General features: G+C 45.9%; 1 protein-coding gene across 1 annotated transcript; it reads left to right on the top strand.

Moving 5' to 3' along the window:
• Positions 1 to 224: 224 nt before the first annotated feature.
• On the top strand, positions 225 to 10663 carry LOC108030111 (uncharacterized). Its single transcript, XM_017102805.3, has 11 exons — positions 225 to 562; positions 1592 to 2714; positions 2780 to 2915; positions 3122 to 3360; positions 3430 to 3584; positions 4092 to 4259; positions 4324 to 4505; positions 5013 to 5401; positions 5459 to 5574; positions 5642 to 8985; positions 9309 to 10663. The coding sequence occupies exons 2-11, from the start codon at positions 2562 to 2564 to the stop codon at positions 10523 to 10525; spliced, it is 6099 nt and encodes a 2032-aa protein (XP_016958294.2). The 5' UTR covers positions 225 to 562; positions 1592 to 2561; the 3' UTR covers positions 10526 to 10663.
• Positions 10664 to 17267: the final 6604 nt, after the last annotated feature.

Genomic DNA, 17267 nt, shown 5'->3' with positions numbered 1-17267 from the left:
TAAAAAAATAAATTTAAATTCTATGAATTTTAAAATTTGGTTTGGGTCCAGGCTAGCGCGTTAGTTAATTTTTGCCTCTAACGCAGAAGTGAGCCAAACCGATAGTCCAAACTCTATACCCTAACGCCTGACCACTCCGAAAAATTCGTCCACCACTAGCTGGGCAGCTGGGCGATTTGGGGCTGCGTAAATTAACAACAAATTAAATAAATGCAGCTGGGCCCCGGCTATCCCAATGCATGCATGCGACCCCCCTCAAAATTCCACAGATTTAGCCGAAAGCCGCACTCAAAACGGTCAACTATTTCCCCCGGAGGCCTAGCCGAAATAATTTCGCCACTCTGGCGACGATTTCGTTCGACTCCGACAACTCCGAAAATTCATTCGTAATGGCCGCCCATAAGTAAAAACGTGTCCCGCTGCTGAAGAACAATTTCGCACGTTCGAGCTCGTCCAACTGCTTGAATTTAGCCGTAAACGGTGCGGCAGTGGTAAATACGCTGGAAATCACATCATTTTATCATATTGCGGCCCCAAATGCATGGCAAATAGTGTGAAAAATGTGCGTGAAAAAATCTAAATCGATTTTTTTGTTTGTGAAAAAAAAAATCATGCAGCGTTGGGTCTAGTGCGCGAAGAGCTCGCCAGGGGGCGCTAGCCAGACGTTCGGAGTGTCATCGGAGTGGGAGGCCGGCAATTAAGCGCACACAACGGCGAGCTATCGATAACAGCTGCGGGTCAAAAGTGTTTATTTTAAAAGAAAAGAATCATTTTTACGGCGCCTTAAAATTATAAAAGTGGTTAATGAATTTTTAGAAAGCAGTATGATGAGCAAGAATGCAAAATCAAACGAAATAAATTGGCGACCGCTCATCGTTATCGCCGCCGTCGGCGCAAATTAATCGCGGCCCTGCACTCCGCGGCGTCGTCGGTGTTCGGCTCTCTGGCCGCCATTATTGCTTTCCAGCGAAACCACGCTATACGCAAAATCGGGTTTATGTGTGTAAATTTTTCGAGCGATTTATCAACCAGATTGCGCTCGCTGCCGCCCGAAAAGTGCGGTAAAGTGTGTGAAAAATTAGCCCGGGCCCTAAAAAATACACGCACACGTCGGCCGATTGCAAATTTGCTGGATAAAAGCAAAAAACAAAACCCACATGAGGCGGAGTTTGATTGCGTTTTTTTTTCTCACTTAACAGAGTTCTGTACAAACAAAATGTTAGCTAACAGGGCTCTGCAAAGTGAGATATCTCGGAAAAAAAAACACAGTACTAAATTCGCCGCGTTTGTTTGAGACGTGTGTTTGCGCGCGTGTGTTTGTTGATGCCGCCTTTTTCTTCGTCTCGGCTTTCCATGATTTTGCGTTTTTCGCGCAGATTAATCAACGAAAAAATGCGAAATAAACTGGGCAAAGGCAATGATTCATAGCTGGCATGTTTTTCTGCGTGTTTCTACTAATTTAAAACAAACGTTTGTGTATTTGTGAAATTTTTCCCGCGCGCGCCCTTGCCCTCACATTCGAATGTATGCGTGTGCGCGTGTGTGTGTGAGTTGTTTACTTACTAGTTTTTGTTGTTGTTCTCGATTCTAGATTTTTTATCAGCCCAACCGATAACAGAAAAGCCAAGGCGGAATAATAATAAATAATAACATCAACAACAAGAAGAGGGAAAACAAAAAGAACATTTCGATTTAGCCCCAAAAAACGATGATGATGAACTGAAATGTGCAAATTTGATGAACGTAATTATGCCAATTCACACAGAACCTTCGATTTCAACGTGAAAAATGTCGTCGACACATTTGCTGCATTCGCTGTCACTGTTGTTGCTACCACTGCGTTGTCGTCGTAATTGCCACCAGATCGTTTCCTTGGCCATTATCCTGCTGTCGGCGCTGTCAGCTCGAATTCCCGGCGATCAAGGACGACGACGAGGAGAGGCGAGGGAGGAGGAGGAGGCGGCCAAGGAGGCGGCGGAGGAGCGGCAGGTGGACCGCCGGGCGGGTGTCCAGGGGGAGGAGGAGGACGAGGACACACCCTACATAGTCGCCAATCCACATCCAATCCTCACCACCAGCAGAGGCACTACGTCTTCGGCCAGGGCAACGGGCACAGGGGCTGCGTTAACCAGCTGGCAGAGCAGCCACAGCCACCGCAGCCCCGGTGCTCAGGATCGGGATCGGTGTCAGGATCAGATCGAGGATCTGAGGGAGCAGCAGCTGCCGCACCAGCAACACCTTCAGCTCCTGCTAGCAATCACAGCACTTGCAACAGCGAGTAGAGGAGCGCCCACCACGCATCGGAGTAGATCCTCCAGGATCCAAATTAGCAGTAGCAGCACACAACCTGCCCACTGCAGTTGGACAGCCGGAGCTCGAGTCGCCTCCAGAGCATCCATAGCCACCTAAGCAGCCAATTCCACTAGGCAAACACTCAAAACAGCCGCAGCAACAGCAAATAGAAACGTTCCACACACCACACAACAGCCCAACAACCACCCACAAGCACAACCACTACCCAAAACCAAAACACAACCCAAGCCGAAACAAAAGCCAGCAAGATGTCCAAGCTGTCGTTCAGAGCCCGCCATTTGGATCCGTCCAAGCAGATGCCCATCTACTTGGCGGAGGAGCTGCCCGACCTGCCCGAGTACTCAGCCATCAACCGGGCGGTGCCGCAGATGCCCAGTGGCATGGAGAAGGAGGAGGAGTCGGTAAGTGGTCATCACTCTGATCCTGCTTGTTAATAGAAACTAATTTCGACTATGATCCCTTGCAGGAACACCATCTGCAGCGGGCCATTTGCACGGGCCTGATCATCCCCACGCCCGAGGTGCTGCAGACGGACCAGCCCTTCTACGATGCCTACTATCCGCCGGACTACAAGATGCCCCGCCAAATGATTCACATGCAACGTAAGCGGGGGCTAACCAAATCCTGTAGAATTCGCGTTCACAGGCTAAAGATCAGTCAGTTTGGCGGCTTTATTGAAAACCTTTTTAGTTCTTACTTTTTGTAACTTTTCTAACTATAAAATTAGAGGATTTTATCCAAATTCATTGTCAAAATAACCTACTTATCCAGCATAATAACGTAACTAATTCGAATTCCTAACCCACAGCTCTTGGGCTGGATACCGAGGTCCCTGACTACGACATGGACAGCGCCGATGAGGACTGGCTCAGTCAGCAGCAGCGCCTGGAGCTCACGGAACTGAAGTTCGAGCAGATGATGGACCGGCTGGAAAAGAGCTCCGGCCAAACTGTGGTCACGCTGAACGAGGCCAAGTCGCTTCTCAACCAGGACGACGAGACCAGTATATCCGTCTACGACTACTGGCTGAACAAGCGCCTCAAGATGGTAATGCTCCTTTTTGTAGCCTTTCTCTCGAAGACGATATACTAAAGCAACTACCTCTTCATTATCCAGCAACACCCGCTGATCCTCACGGTAAAAACGGAGAGTCGACCCGGCGCCAGCTCCAACAATCCGTATTTGGCCTTTCGGCGACGCACCGAGAAAATGCAAACCCGCAAGAATCGCAAAAACGACGAGGCATCCTACGAGAAGATGCTCAAGCTGCGGTAAGAATTGAGTGAAGAGTTGGTCTAATGTCGGTTGAGAACTTATGTCCAATGCTGGCTAATCGTAATGCACTTTAGTTACTGGAATCGTTGAACCAATTTATCTAACTTTAATGAATAACTGCCAACAATAGAACTTTCTGAAGTATCCCATGATTGGCTGGGTATTCTGGTTGAGTCATTCAGTAGTTGAACCTTTGGAATATACATTTTCTGTGGTTCTATCATGCTATATCATTGTTGTTGAGTCAATTTTGTAATCAATTTTTGTTCTGAGGCTTTTATAAGATCTTTTTTTTACTATTAAATTAAATATAAATTAGTGTTTTAGCTATGATTCATTTAAAAAGATTTTATTAAACGATAAAATAAGAACACTTTAACAGATTTAACCCGAAAATTTCCACATATTCCATGCCAGGTAGTTTCCGTTAGCCAGCATATTTTATTACCCACTTCCCCATAACTGACCCTTGCTAATCTACCTTTTCTTTGCCTGCACAACAGACGCGACCTGCAGCGCGCCACCACTATACTGGAGATGGTGCGGCGGCGCGAGGAGACGAAGCGCGATCATCTCAAGATGACGGTGAACATCTTCGAGAAGCGCGTGGAAATGCGCGACTTCAACGGTGCTGTCTACTCGGAGCTGAATTCTCAGTACAAGAACACAAGGTGCGTTCCCGGTTGCCTTTCAATTATGCAGAAAGGTACTGAAATACTACTTGTTTACTTGCAGACCCGCTTATAATCCACTGTATGCGAATCAATACTCACAAGGGGCGGCGGCGGTGGGAACGGCTGGTGCCATTCTGGCCGCCCTGCCCACGGGTCTGCTGCCGAGCGGTGTCGGAGCGGCCGGCAATGCGAATGTCTATGGCTCAGCGTCGCAGTACCTGAACACGTCGAATCTGACCATGGGTAAGGGTGGGTTTAAATCTTTAAATGGACTAGGAATATCCTAAGCAATAAGCTTGATTACTTAACACATTTATTATTCAAATTTACCAACACATTTTATGAACGCAGTTCTTAAGAATTTAACGTTTCGAGGCCATTAGGAGTTGTTTTTATTGTATCTTTATGGCTGTAAAAGAATCTTAAAGCAAGATGCTGATGTATGAAAAAGTATTCTAAATCCGAATATGTTTTCAGTCCCAATCACCCATTGGACCTAATGTTTGAACTTTAAACTTTAAAGCCCATTTGGTGGTCTAAAGTATATTTTATTCCAATTCAAGAACTTGTTTATGCATATATAAATTGCTTAAAATTCGTAATCCTATGAGCAAGAACTGTAGCTTTCCAAACTATGGCTACAACTTGAAATTAGACATTTAAAGGATATCAAGGCTTAATGCCACTAACAGAACTAACAGGATGACAAGAAAAGGGCTTATAGTTTTTAAACCGCAATTTGTTTTCCAGACTCCATCAACAGTGGCGGTGGCAACGGAAGCAGCAGTCGCAAGGAGAAGCGCCCCTACAAGAAGCGCAAGCACAAACTGCCCCGCGACAAGCAGCAGCACCAGCAGCAACCGCCGCAGCAGCACCACCAACAGCAGCAGCAACAACAGTATTTGCCGGCTCTGCCGCCGGCTGGCGGTGCCGGAGTATCGCCCGCGCACCACCTGCCCCACCATCTGCACCACCTAAGCAGGCAACAGAGCGCCTCGCCGGCGGCCAACGACTCGATCGCGGACAGCGAGGACGAGGACTACTTCGGCGGTGCCCAGAATGGCAACAAGCTGGGCTCCGAGAGCGAGGAGGAGACGCCGTTTGCATTTAGGCGGAGGTCGAGCTGTATTTACCTGCCAGTAGGTTTTTTACATTTTGGCATAATGGCAGTTTTTTAATTGTTCCTATTTTCGCAGTCGCGTCAACACGATGGTCGCTATCCGTTCGACTCGGCCGACGAGGAGATGGCGCCCAGTGGAGCTTGCTTGGATGCCAAATACCGTTACACACTGACCTCCCTTACTTATCCAAGGTTTGTTGCCATTCTATTTGGCCCATGTCCATGCCCATACTCACTCAGAATCGGGCTAATCTTACAGGCCACGCTGCATCGGCTTCGCGCGTCGTCGAATGGGTCGTGGCGGCCGTATCCTTCTAGACCGGGCCACAACGAATTTCGACGACTTCTGGTCGCAGCTGGACTACACGGTGATGGAGAGCGTCGTGGTTGATAAATTCGGCGACAAACTCAAGCAGGAGGATCCTGAGCAATTGTGCAAGCCCAGTTCGCCGCCCACGGTGGTGGATCTGGTTCCCGCCGGAAAACCCGTAGAAGGTGAGCAGCCTGCCGCGGATCTGATAAAGGTGGAACCACCCAGCGATGTAGAGAAACCTGCAGCTGGAGTGGAAACCGGCCAGGAGAGCAAAGAACTGGAGCTCGAAGAGAAATCTGAGATCGAAGTGGAAGATGAATACATGGCCACTGACGATGAGAATGTGTCACGGCTTGGAATCTACAGCTCAGCGGTTACGTTACCCCCGAGTTCTATAGATCTTCGCCAGAAACGCCGCCGCCTGCGTCGCAAGAAGCAGCAGTTGCGAGAACTGAATGCAGCCAAGCGTTTGAAGAGATCCGCGGAGACGGTGGCCACAACCGGGGAGGTTGAACAGGAGGAGGAGGAGGATACTAAACCAGCATTGGTTCCCCTGCCCAGGGCTTACCTTCAACGCTTGGCATTGGTTCTCGGCCAAAAACTCAAAAAGGAAGAAGAGGAAAAGGAAGTTTGCAAGAATCAGGCCCCAGAGCTGCTGGATAACAATGATAAGGAGCAACTGCAGCCTCCGCGAGCCAATCATCAGCAGCACCACCGTTCCAACAACAACAACAACAACAACAATACCGTGTTGAACAACAACAACAATAGTAGTAGTAGTAGTAACGTTATGAATAAGGATGTTAGCATTAGCGAAAAAATCAATGTGATAAAGCAGGAGGCGGAGGAGTCAGGCGTCGTCGAAGGCCAGGATCAGCCGGTGGCCTCCACCTCGGCCGCAGCAGCCGCCGCACGTGCCGCCGAAGCAGCCGCTGCAGCGGAGGCAGCCGCGTCGACAGGCGCGGTTGTGACCACGAATGCGGGGCCCTCGGTGGAGGAGGTGGCCAGGACGATAAAGCGCGAACTGATTGATGCCGATGACTCCAATGAGCCGCTGAGCAGCATTCGTACAGCAGCTGTCCTGCAGTCCTCGCAACCCGTTCCCGAACTCATGGACGATGAGGCGGAGGACGATGTTAATCTCGCCCAGCTGAGCAGCATCATCCGGCACACGGCTGTTAAAAAGGAGCTGGAGGCCCAGCAGCATCAGCAACAGGTGGAGCACGAGCAGATGCAGGCCGCCAGGCGCCTGGAGGAGGATGAAGCCGCTCCCTGTCTGAACCAGCTGCCGGATGTGATTCGCCTGCGAAATCTGCGCAACAGCCAAGTGCATGCGAGGCCCAAGGACCTGTTCATACAAGCTCCTCTCGATGATGACTTCAATGCGGACTACTTGGGTGGACTGTCGCCCACCTCCAGCCAGCGATTGGACATATGCAATGAGCTGCTCTCGGAGATCAGGCGTGATTGGCTGCACTTCCGGCCAAAAACGCCCACGGATGAGCTGTCCGATAACGAGGATTGCGAAGTGGGCAAGTCCTGTGATAGTCACGCCGTTGATTGGACCCAGGACACGCCCATAAGTGTGGAACTCAATCGGTTGGGCAAGCGAGAAGCGGAGGAATCCGATTCCAACTCGTACTTCCTGAGTAGCGGCTTTAAGTACACGGATCTCGAGTCGGATACCCAGCTGCTGCAGACGGTGCAAGTTCAGGAGTTCGCCCGCGGCAGCAGCAAGAGCCCCAACTGCTCAGGATCGGGCTCGGGATCTGCTTTGGAGTTTAACCTGAGTGGCGGCGACTCACTAAACGATATCAACAACCTGTTGGGCGATGATGACGAGGACGACAACCACGAGCATATGCTAGACAACATCCTACAGGAGTGCGCCATGGACGATCCGAAGGCCTTGAACCAAGCGACCAGCTTTTGGAACGGCATTCTCGATGGCGAGGCAGCCGTGGAGGATGTGGAAATCGCCGATCAGCTGCTGGATTGTATAGATGAAAAGAAACCCAAGGTGGGTGCTGCTGATTCATCGAAGCGCGCAGGCCGCAACCGCAAGACGAAATTGGCTCTAAGCCCGGTAGGAAGTTCCACGTTTACTGTGTGTCCCACGGCGGAGTCACTCAAGGAGCGCGAGCTGTTCTTCAGCCAAGCACCGCCAGTTGTGGTGACGCCCAAAGAGGAGCCTCCGGCGGAAGTTGAACCGACTGAAGCGGTGTCCAAGGAAGCATTGGTTTTGTCTGTGAAGGTTGAGGCGGCGGAGAAACCTCAGGAAGAGATCGTCGCTGTCGCTCCGCAAGCACAACAGCTGCCACCGCAAGCCATTGCTCTGCCGACGACACAGCTGATCAACATACCCGCCCAGATAACCACGCAGCAGAAGCAGCAACATCAGCCGCAAGTGACGCAATTGCTCAATCAATTTGCCAGCGCCGGCCCGCAGATCATTGCTCGCACGGAATACGGCGGAGGAGCAGCCGTGGGCGATATAGTGACAATCACGCCGCACACGGGAAGCAGTCCGCTGCCCACACTCACCGCTCAGCAGCAGCTGCAACACCAGTTGGCGCAGGCTCAACTTCGGAACGTGACCGTCCAGCAGCGACAGGCGACTCCCCAAACCGCCAACCAGAACCAGAATCCCCAGCAGCAGCAGTTGCTCTTCCAGATGCAGCGGGATCCCTCGCGCTCTCTGACGCCTCTGCAAGCTGCCGGCGCTGGCGCCACGGGCAACCATTTGATCTACACAACCAGCTGCGGCGAGATTGTCACAGCAGCGGGTGCGGCAGCGGCATCGCAAAAGGTCACCTATGCCATCCAGAAGGCGGGAGTCGCAAGCGGAGGCGCCACCACCGCTTCCATAGGACCCAACACGGTCATCACGCTATCCAATGTGAAGGTGCAGAATGATGATATCTCCTCGGGGAGCAGCGGCAATTCGGGGTCCAGTGTGAACATCATCAACACGACCAGTGGCCAGCAGCTAGCCGTGCACAGCATTGCAGGGATGCAGCAGCAGGGCCAACAGCAGGTGCAACAGGTGACCACGAGTACGCCCTTGTTGGTCGCGACGCCCACCCGCAACAATGTGCAGCAGCAACAGCAACAGCTGGTGCAGCAACAACCGATTGTTTGGCGGCAGGTGAGCGGGACAAACACGGCGGTGGCCACCACAGCGGTGCTCTCCACAACGGTGGACTCCTCGCCGAAGGCAGTAACCAATCAGATCGTGTGGACCAGCCGAGCCACCCAGAAAAGGCAACTCAACGGACCGGAGAGTACGGGTAAGATGCCAGTTAGATTTGTAAGATCTTATCTTGTTTTTTGTCACTACAAAAAATTAGAGGATGTAGTTTAATCTTCAGTCCAGTTTGATTCCATTTCATTTTTTTTGTTTAAAGCTCAAGGGCCTTTTAGCTTTTTCAAGTATTTGATAATAAAGGATTCGAACTTTAAGAATTTAGTTAGATAAAAAAAATATTTTGTATTGACTTAAGCCTCTTACTCGATGAATTTATTTGAAAAGAGTTATTTTAGTCCCTACAGGAAACGTAAACTACTATCTATTGTCATTGCCAACCTTGATTAAACTATTGATCCCTTGCAGACTTCAACAAACTCGTGCTCAATCGAAAGTTGCCGCGCAAGCAACAGATGCAGCAACAGCACCAGCAGATCCAGCTGACCAAGCAGCAGCTCCAGCAATTGGTGCAGCACGAAGAACTGGACGAAATGTCGACGGGCAACAGTGGCGAACAGATGGACACGAGTGACGGACTGCAGCAGCAGCAACAGCAACAGCAACTACAGCAGCAGCACCTGCAAAAGCTCAGCAAGGTGATCAAGATGTCACAGTTCCCGCTGCTCGTATCGGATGTCAATCTGCAGCAGCAACAGCCGGTGTCGGGTCAGGGCCAGCAGCAGCAACTGAAGCCCAACTCGGCGGCAGCGATTGCGGCCAACCACAACTACAGTCTGCACCCTGCCTCGACGGCAATCATCACCGCCCAGGCGACACCCCAGCAGGCCAACAAGATCTTCCTGACCAGCAGCAATAGCGGAGGTGGCGGATCTGGAGGCAACTTTACCATTGCCACAGCCAGTGAACTGCAAGCGGCTGGCCAAAAGCTGCACTACAAGGAGCTGCCCAATTCCAATCTGAAGCTGAATTTTGTCAGCAGCGCCGGCACGGGGGAGCAGGCGCAGCAGGTGGGTGCCACCACGGTGCTACTGAACAAATCCCAACAGCAGCAGCAACAACAGCAGCAGCATCAAAAGCTTAAGACGTTGGCCACAACGGGAAATTCCCAAACTGGTCAGGGAGACAAGCGTGTGCTCTACACGAGTCTGCTGAATGTGAAGCCGCTGCAGAAGAACAACAGTGGCGCGATGCAGATGCAACTTGGACCGGGTGGATTGCAGCAGGTGCTCCGCGGACGTCTCAACAATTCGATCATTACGAGGACCCTGCCGCTGGGCACCACTGTGAACAGCACCGGGGGAACTGTAGGACCCACCACCACCACAATCAGGCAGTTGGTCAGCACGAATGCGAACAATGTGAGCAGCCAGGATGGCAGTCTGCTGAGTGCCAAGGATGTGGGCAAAGCTCTGACCGTGGAGCAGGTGATAGCCAGTGCCAACAATGGAGGTGTGGTGCTGCCTACGAGCAACAACAACAACAATAACAACAATGGCAGTGGAGGGGGCGGAAATGGAGGAGCATTGGGCAGCGGAGTGAATGCCACGGGATCTGGAGGAGGCGGAGGAACCGCTGGCACGGGAGCAGGGGGAGTTGGTGTGACGTCCACCATCAACAGATGAGACGCGGACGGCGGCAGCAGCAGCAGCTAACACCGAGTGCAACCCTCACAGCAACTGCCCAGCGGCACTTCGCTCAGTTTGGCGGCAGCAACGCAATCGGATGCGGAAGCCCAGGCGGTGGCCATATCCCTGCCTCTGGCGGACGCCCAAGAGGCCTTGGGCCAGCTCCTGCAGCAGCCCCATTGCTGCTGCACCCTCTGTTTGGTCAACAAAAGCGAGCTGGTCTGAAGCCAATCAGTAGGTTTTTCAGAATTTCATATGCATAAACAAGACCCGCGCACATAGAGAAACCCTTCCAACTACTGCTTGGTTTGAATACTAGAAGATTTCCACAGAAGCTGTTTGCAATCTGTAGCAATGTAGCATCAGGGAGATCTTTAAGCCAGAATAGAGAGGGTCAACATAGAGAGTGGTGGGTTGGGAAAGAGAAATTGTATAAATGAAACCATTAACAAAGTTCGCTTAATTTGATTTTCTATAGCGTATATATAGAAGTATATGTGTGTATAACGATTTAGGTCTTATTTTTCAAGATCGCCTAACCCTAAAACCATAATAAGAATTAAATTAATAAAACGAATATATATATGTACAATGTATATGGAAATGCATACCGAGAACTTGGCTCTTTCTCTTGGGCTAGAGATCCCACCCAATCCAAGCTCCATCCTCCAAGCACCCTTCCTGTCCCATACCACAACAACCACAGCAAAAACTCAAGTGTTAAATAGCAAACTGTAAATATTCGATAATAATTGCAAACACACAACATAACAGCAAGAATTAATTATTAAAGAAACTATGTTAAGTGATACGAATAGTTGTAACAATGAAGAAGGGAAGAGACCACTTCTCACCGGCCTACGCCGTTTCAGAACCACGCGCTTTAGCCGGGCTGCTCGACCGATGACCCACCGCCCCCACCCGCCCAGCACTACCCTAAACCCGAAATGGGGGCGTGGCAAATCACGGGCAGCCCGTAGAAACAAAAAAAAAGTAACAAAACACATTTTTCAATGTACGTAACTTAAATTAACTTATCCTTTAACTTAAACGAAAAGAAAAACACATTAAACTACATTTAGTTTTTTTAACTAAGGAATGCAACTTCAGAGGCAACCGATTAAAAAAGAGATAAGAAGTAGGGAGTTGCAGAAGAACACTATTATTGTATGCTATTATTATTATTATTATTTTTTGTACAAGGTAATAATTTTAATTGTATTCGTAATTGCAAACGGAAAAGCATGCTTATGCAAGGCGGCCACAGCTACGACGGCATAAAGAACATAATAATAATAATAAAGATATAATATAAACTATATTGATAACGATAACATTTTAAAATCCAAAACAAAACCGAGTAAAACAAAACGAAAAAACAAAAACATTTAAACAATAATTATTTAGCAATGTAATTTCGTAGTTTGTAAATTGTAGATCGGTAAGAGCGTAAGCAAGAGCGATAATAAAATGGAAAACAAATTAAATTGCAAACTTAAACCGAGCGAAAGCTCTGATTAAATCGAAATTCATTCAGCAAAAACTGAGAGCGAGATCATCATTATTCTTTTCCGTTTCCCATTTTCAGTTTTAGCACTCGATCCCCACATCAGACTCTCCATATCCATCTCCAACTGGAGGGGACTGCATCTTGCATCTTGCATCTCGTACCTTGAATGTGTAGTATCGGAATATCCAACGACGACCATAATTTCCAGTCTTCTTCGATCCTAACTTCCTCCTCCATAAAACATATACCATATATATCGATTGTGATGTACCACATTTATGATTTGACACTTCTGTAACAGCAAATACGGGTAAACACGAACACGAAACTCTATCTAACCAGTCAACATATAACAAATTAGTAAGCAGAATATATGAAGTAATTTAAAGCCGTGTATATAAACATAAATACGAATAATGCCGACTGTCTGATATCCGAGTAATCATTTTATCTTTCCATTTTCCATTTACGAATCATTGATTCGGAACAAACTGAAGGATCTTGAGGCGGAAGTTCAGTAAAAATCCATGAAATCATAGCTTTGACTTTGTAAGAGTTTTTTAACTCATTTTGTCTAGTACTTTACAATATCTGTAAATAGTTATGATTAACAATAGTTATAGTAGAAGCCTTGTTCTGAATTCAGATTGCCCGTGAAACAGCGGCCGCCAGCAGAAGTAGAGCATACACGTAGGAATTTTGCTTGTACGAGTAATTACTTAGCGATGCATACTCTGTGTGTGTCGGCAGAGCAGCAGAAAAAGTTTATATCCCATGGGCTGTCCGCTCTGCTTCTGCTGACGACCACTGCTTAAAAACCGAATTCCATAACTACTTAATTCTTTCCATACAAATTGTATTGCATTGACCCAAGAGCACAAACGTTTTGTAAAAGGTTTTTTGATTTCTTGAATCATTTGCAAGAAGTATTCAGTACAAGGCTGAATATTCATATTTTTTATACGTACTTAACTGTTTTTAACTTCTTCTTTTGCATGAAGTGTAAACATAAAACAAAGGGAAATTATACAATATATAAAAAAAAAAAAACATATTTATGTATTATATATAATCGATACAGCCATTTTGCGTATTCGTATTTGAACTTAACCAAAACTACATGTGAAATTGTTTACAGCGAATGCAGCGGACACATCTAAAGGATACGACCTGTGCGTAGAAGTTGCCCTTTCCATCCTCCCCCAATGCATCCTATCACTCTACCGATAATGCTCTATAACTAACTAATATGTGAAATTTACCAATCGAGTATTAATATCTTAATCTGCATGTAGCCTCTCTGTATAGAACTTTACCTACTAGGAATTACACAATATACTTGAGATATTTGTTTCTTTTGTTTATATATTTTTTATTAAATTCAAATGTGGCACGGAATTTGGGATCATATCTCGGAAAAATTCGAAATAATTACATTGCTCGTGAAAGAAATCAAGCAACACATTTGTTCATTTAATCTATTGCTATAAAATGTGGACTTAAAAATAAAAGATTATTTTAAATTCGGCGTCTATTCAAAAATGATTTTTAAATGTATCCGAAAGATGATCTAAAATTCCGCGTTAGGTTTGTTGTGAGCCATACTATACAATTATTTAAAAAGGATTCTTAACTTTTATTCAGTTTCAAAAATATTTTTCAGTTTTTTTCAGTTTATCCACATAGTTTTTGAATATTTTCCAAACATTTTCGGGGACTTTAGGCCCATTGAATCGAATCTAACCCATATTGAGCTGGTTCCCCCATCAAATAATGTATATGAATGTATTGTTAGTTAATCAAATAAGAAAACTGGAAACGCTTGTTGTGGTACTTAAGTAAAGAAATCCAAAACAAAAATGAATACTATGTTTAATTACCAAATATTTAATCTACATAATTGAGACTACTTGCAATACTGTAAAAATAAAACGAAGCACAAGAAAACAAGACAAAATATAAAACCAATATTATCGTAGAGATCGATGGATAATTGAATATACTTACGATTAAAAAGAACATAACAAAGGCATAAGCGATTTTAACTGTTTCTTGCATAAGCTATCAAGTACTAAACAAAAAAAGAAAGAGATGATTAACATAACACATTTAGAAGCATGGAGCTGAGAACTCATTAAAATATGTGTAATTACGAATCGGATACGGATTGCGGGCCATATCCCTCCCAAGAAAGTGTCCTGAATTTCAGAGATGTACATAAAATAGACCGATATAAATATTAATATCAGCGGTGATCAAGGATTACGAATATTACGGAAAACCAATTTGAAAGCTGACAGAATCCAAAAAGGCAACCAAATTTAATGCAAAAAGGCAGAGTGCATGATTACGACATGAAATAAAAAAATATAAAAATTAAAAATCAATTTGCGATTTTATTTTGGAGGACGATAAGCATGGGATTTCTTCAAGTAAGGTCATATATAAGAATCGTTTAGATACAAACGCTGATTCATTTCAATTAGATACTCCACCTATTTACTTTAATCACGCATTACAATTTCAATCTCTTTACAATTTCGCGTTCAATTAACACTCCGATAGCCAAGTTCGTTTCGGCCCACAGAGCTGTCGAATGGGTTTTTTTGGCCGGCAGTGTGTTTACTTTGCGCCTCGTTAAAGCGCCAAAATCAATTAAGGCGGCTCGACGTTTGACAAAAAACGCGAGAAACGAGCAAAAACCAAATCGAAATCGAAAATCACACCAAAGGCAAAAAGACTGAAATTGAGTTTTGTAAATTGGCAACAGATGCGAATAAATGAATGCCAAACTGGCATTGGTCGAATCAAAGAGAGACGCCTTGCCCGAATGCAAAAGATACAGTAAAAATTCGATACCATTAATTTTTACTACAAACTTAATTATAAAATTAAAAACCTTTTCCTTTTCAGAAGAAGCCTAACTTTTGGTGAGGTTACCTCATTTTTAAACCTATGGTAATAAAGTTACCCACGTTAGCTTTAACAATATTTTATTGTTATTCCAAACACTGATGACAACAGAAATACCTACTAAAAACAGGAGAGGCAAATACACGAAGATGTCAAAAAATACCCTTACTTCCTTAATCAGAAATAAAGGTGTCTGAAAGTAGGCAACAATATACTTTAAAATATATTTACTTATTGTCTTTGCATACTTTTAGGCACGTTTCTGTATAATTTGCTTTAGTCATATTTCGCAATAGAATTCAAAAGTTTGGAAGTTCTTAGCTAATATCTACTGTGGGCTAATGTCCACTACTGTCCGTGTTTATATCTTTCTGTGAGTGCGAAAAGTGTTCGGCCTGGCATCGATTTCACATGCATTTGGTGCGTCGAAACTTGGGCTCCGAATCTGCTGCTGCTGCTGGAGGCTGGTGTTAAATATTTGAAAGCTATGCCGTTGCAGTTGTCACTCACTCCGGTGGCTGCCGTTGCTGCTGCGGCGGAGATCTCGAAAAGGAGTCGGGCAACAGAAGCTCATTTTGCTGTCATGTCGAGGTGTCATGTTGCAATGTCCCAGCTGCCGTTCAAACCAAAAAAAAGAAGCAAAAAAGCCGAAAAACCAAAAATCAGGCATGAAATTTGTTCAACGGTACCGTTGACACTCGCCTATCAAGATGTGCATATCGCCTGACCTTTATTAGCATACGAGCGTGTGTGCTCTTGCCACATTAAAGATGCAATTAAGGCGGTGCAACCGCCCCCCAGCCCAGCCCCCTTTTACTTTCCTCTGTGGGTCAGATCTCTGGGAGAGAATTCAACTTTTTTTCTTTCCTAATTTGATTGCCTCGCTTAGATTTCTGGGCGAATCTGGCCGAGATCGTGACCAGGACAGCCTGTTGCTGCACCTCCGGCCTCCGCCATTGTCGAATCTCAGCCCCGAATTCTCCATCGCCATCCCCCTTTTCAATTCTCCGGTCCTCGGTCTGCAGTCTTCGCGCTTGTCGTTTTTCGCTTTTTTTAATTGGCTACATGACGCGCCAACTGCTCTAAGACGCTAAGTAACATGGATATGGCCCCGACAAGACATAAGAAGTACCTCCTCCAACTGGTTACATTGCGGAAAATAAAGGCATTTAAGTGATGTTAAATTGGGTGCGAAAAGTTCTAAGTGTTTTACTTACAAATAGTTAAAATGTGATATAAATCACGGTATTTATATACATAACTTATTAGGAGTTTCAGTACAAAGGTGTATTATTATTACCGCGGAAACGGAAAGTTAACTCAGCTTTAGATACTTATAGCTTTGGTCGAAATCAAGAAGAAAGAACTCTTCAAATCAAACAGGCTTAGTTCCCAAATCCAGCAGAATTCTCTCTTGAAATTAAGCAAAGTTTCGTCTTGATAAGTGTGATAACGAGAGCGTTTCGAGAACTCACCTTTTCGTAACAGCCTTTTATTGAAATTGCGACAGCCAAATTCAAAAAATTGTTTTCTCAAATCAAGAGCACTTCTTCTTGATTTAAGTAAAAGGAAGCTCGGCCTAATATTAAGCACGAAAATACTCAATGAGATGAGAAGGTTTTTTCTAGGTGTAAATGACTGAAATCTAGCATTAGTTTTGTATGAAGATTAACTTTGTTATTATAAAATTATAAATATGAAAACTTTTCCCTATGTGTAGCCCATCTCTTTGCTGCGCCATATTTTGCACCCAATTCCAGGTGCCGACTCCTGACTACTCCTCCTCATCTTGAGCCCCATCCCCACATCCCATCCTCCGTCCTCCGGTTTTTGCCCGCTCCTGTGGCCGAGTGTCGCAGTTTGTTTGTTGTTTGCTGACTGCTTCGTTAGCATTGTCATCCGTTGATTTAAGCCACTTTTGTTAGCTGGTTGGGAACAGGAATGGCATTCGGAATCCGTATCGATGAGACCCGCAGGCTGTGTGAATATCGGAGGACTTTCCTTTCGCCGTTGACCTTTTGGCTTGACATGATGTTTATTAAAATGCAGGCAAGTCTGGCACTGCATGTGTGTTTTGTGTGGTGTTGGAAATTGATGGGAAAATCAGTTTGGAGCTTTTTGTTCAGCTAACAGCTCATTAGCGCAGGCTGTCAGAGCTGTGAAAGCGAGTTGGCATTAAAGGAGTGAAGGTTTACAAGCGGAGAATGTAGGAATTGGGTTATAAAGCAATTCAAGGGGGTGCTTTCCTTAGTAAGGCAAAAATAAAATGAATCTTTTTATAGCATCACGATATTTTTAAGATAATTTACACTAGCT

This window comes from Drosophila biarmipes, chromosome 2R, assembly GCF_025231255.1.
Source record: "Drosophila biarmipes strain raj3 chromosome 2R, RU_DBia_V1.1, whole genome shotgun sequence".
NCBI lineage: Eukaryota > Metazoa > Arthropoda > Insecta > Diptera > Drosophilidae > Drosophila > Drosophila biarmipes.
The sequence above is the reverse complement of the archived record's forward strand: the minus strand, read 5'-3'. Positions and strand labels throughout refer to the sequence as shown.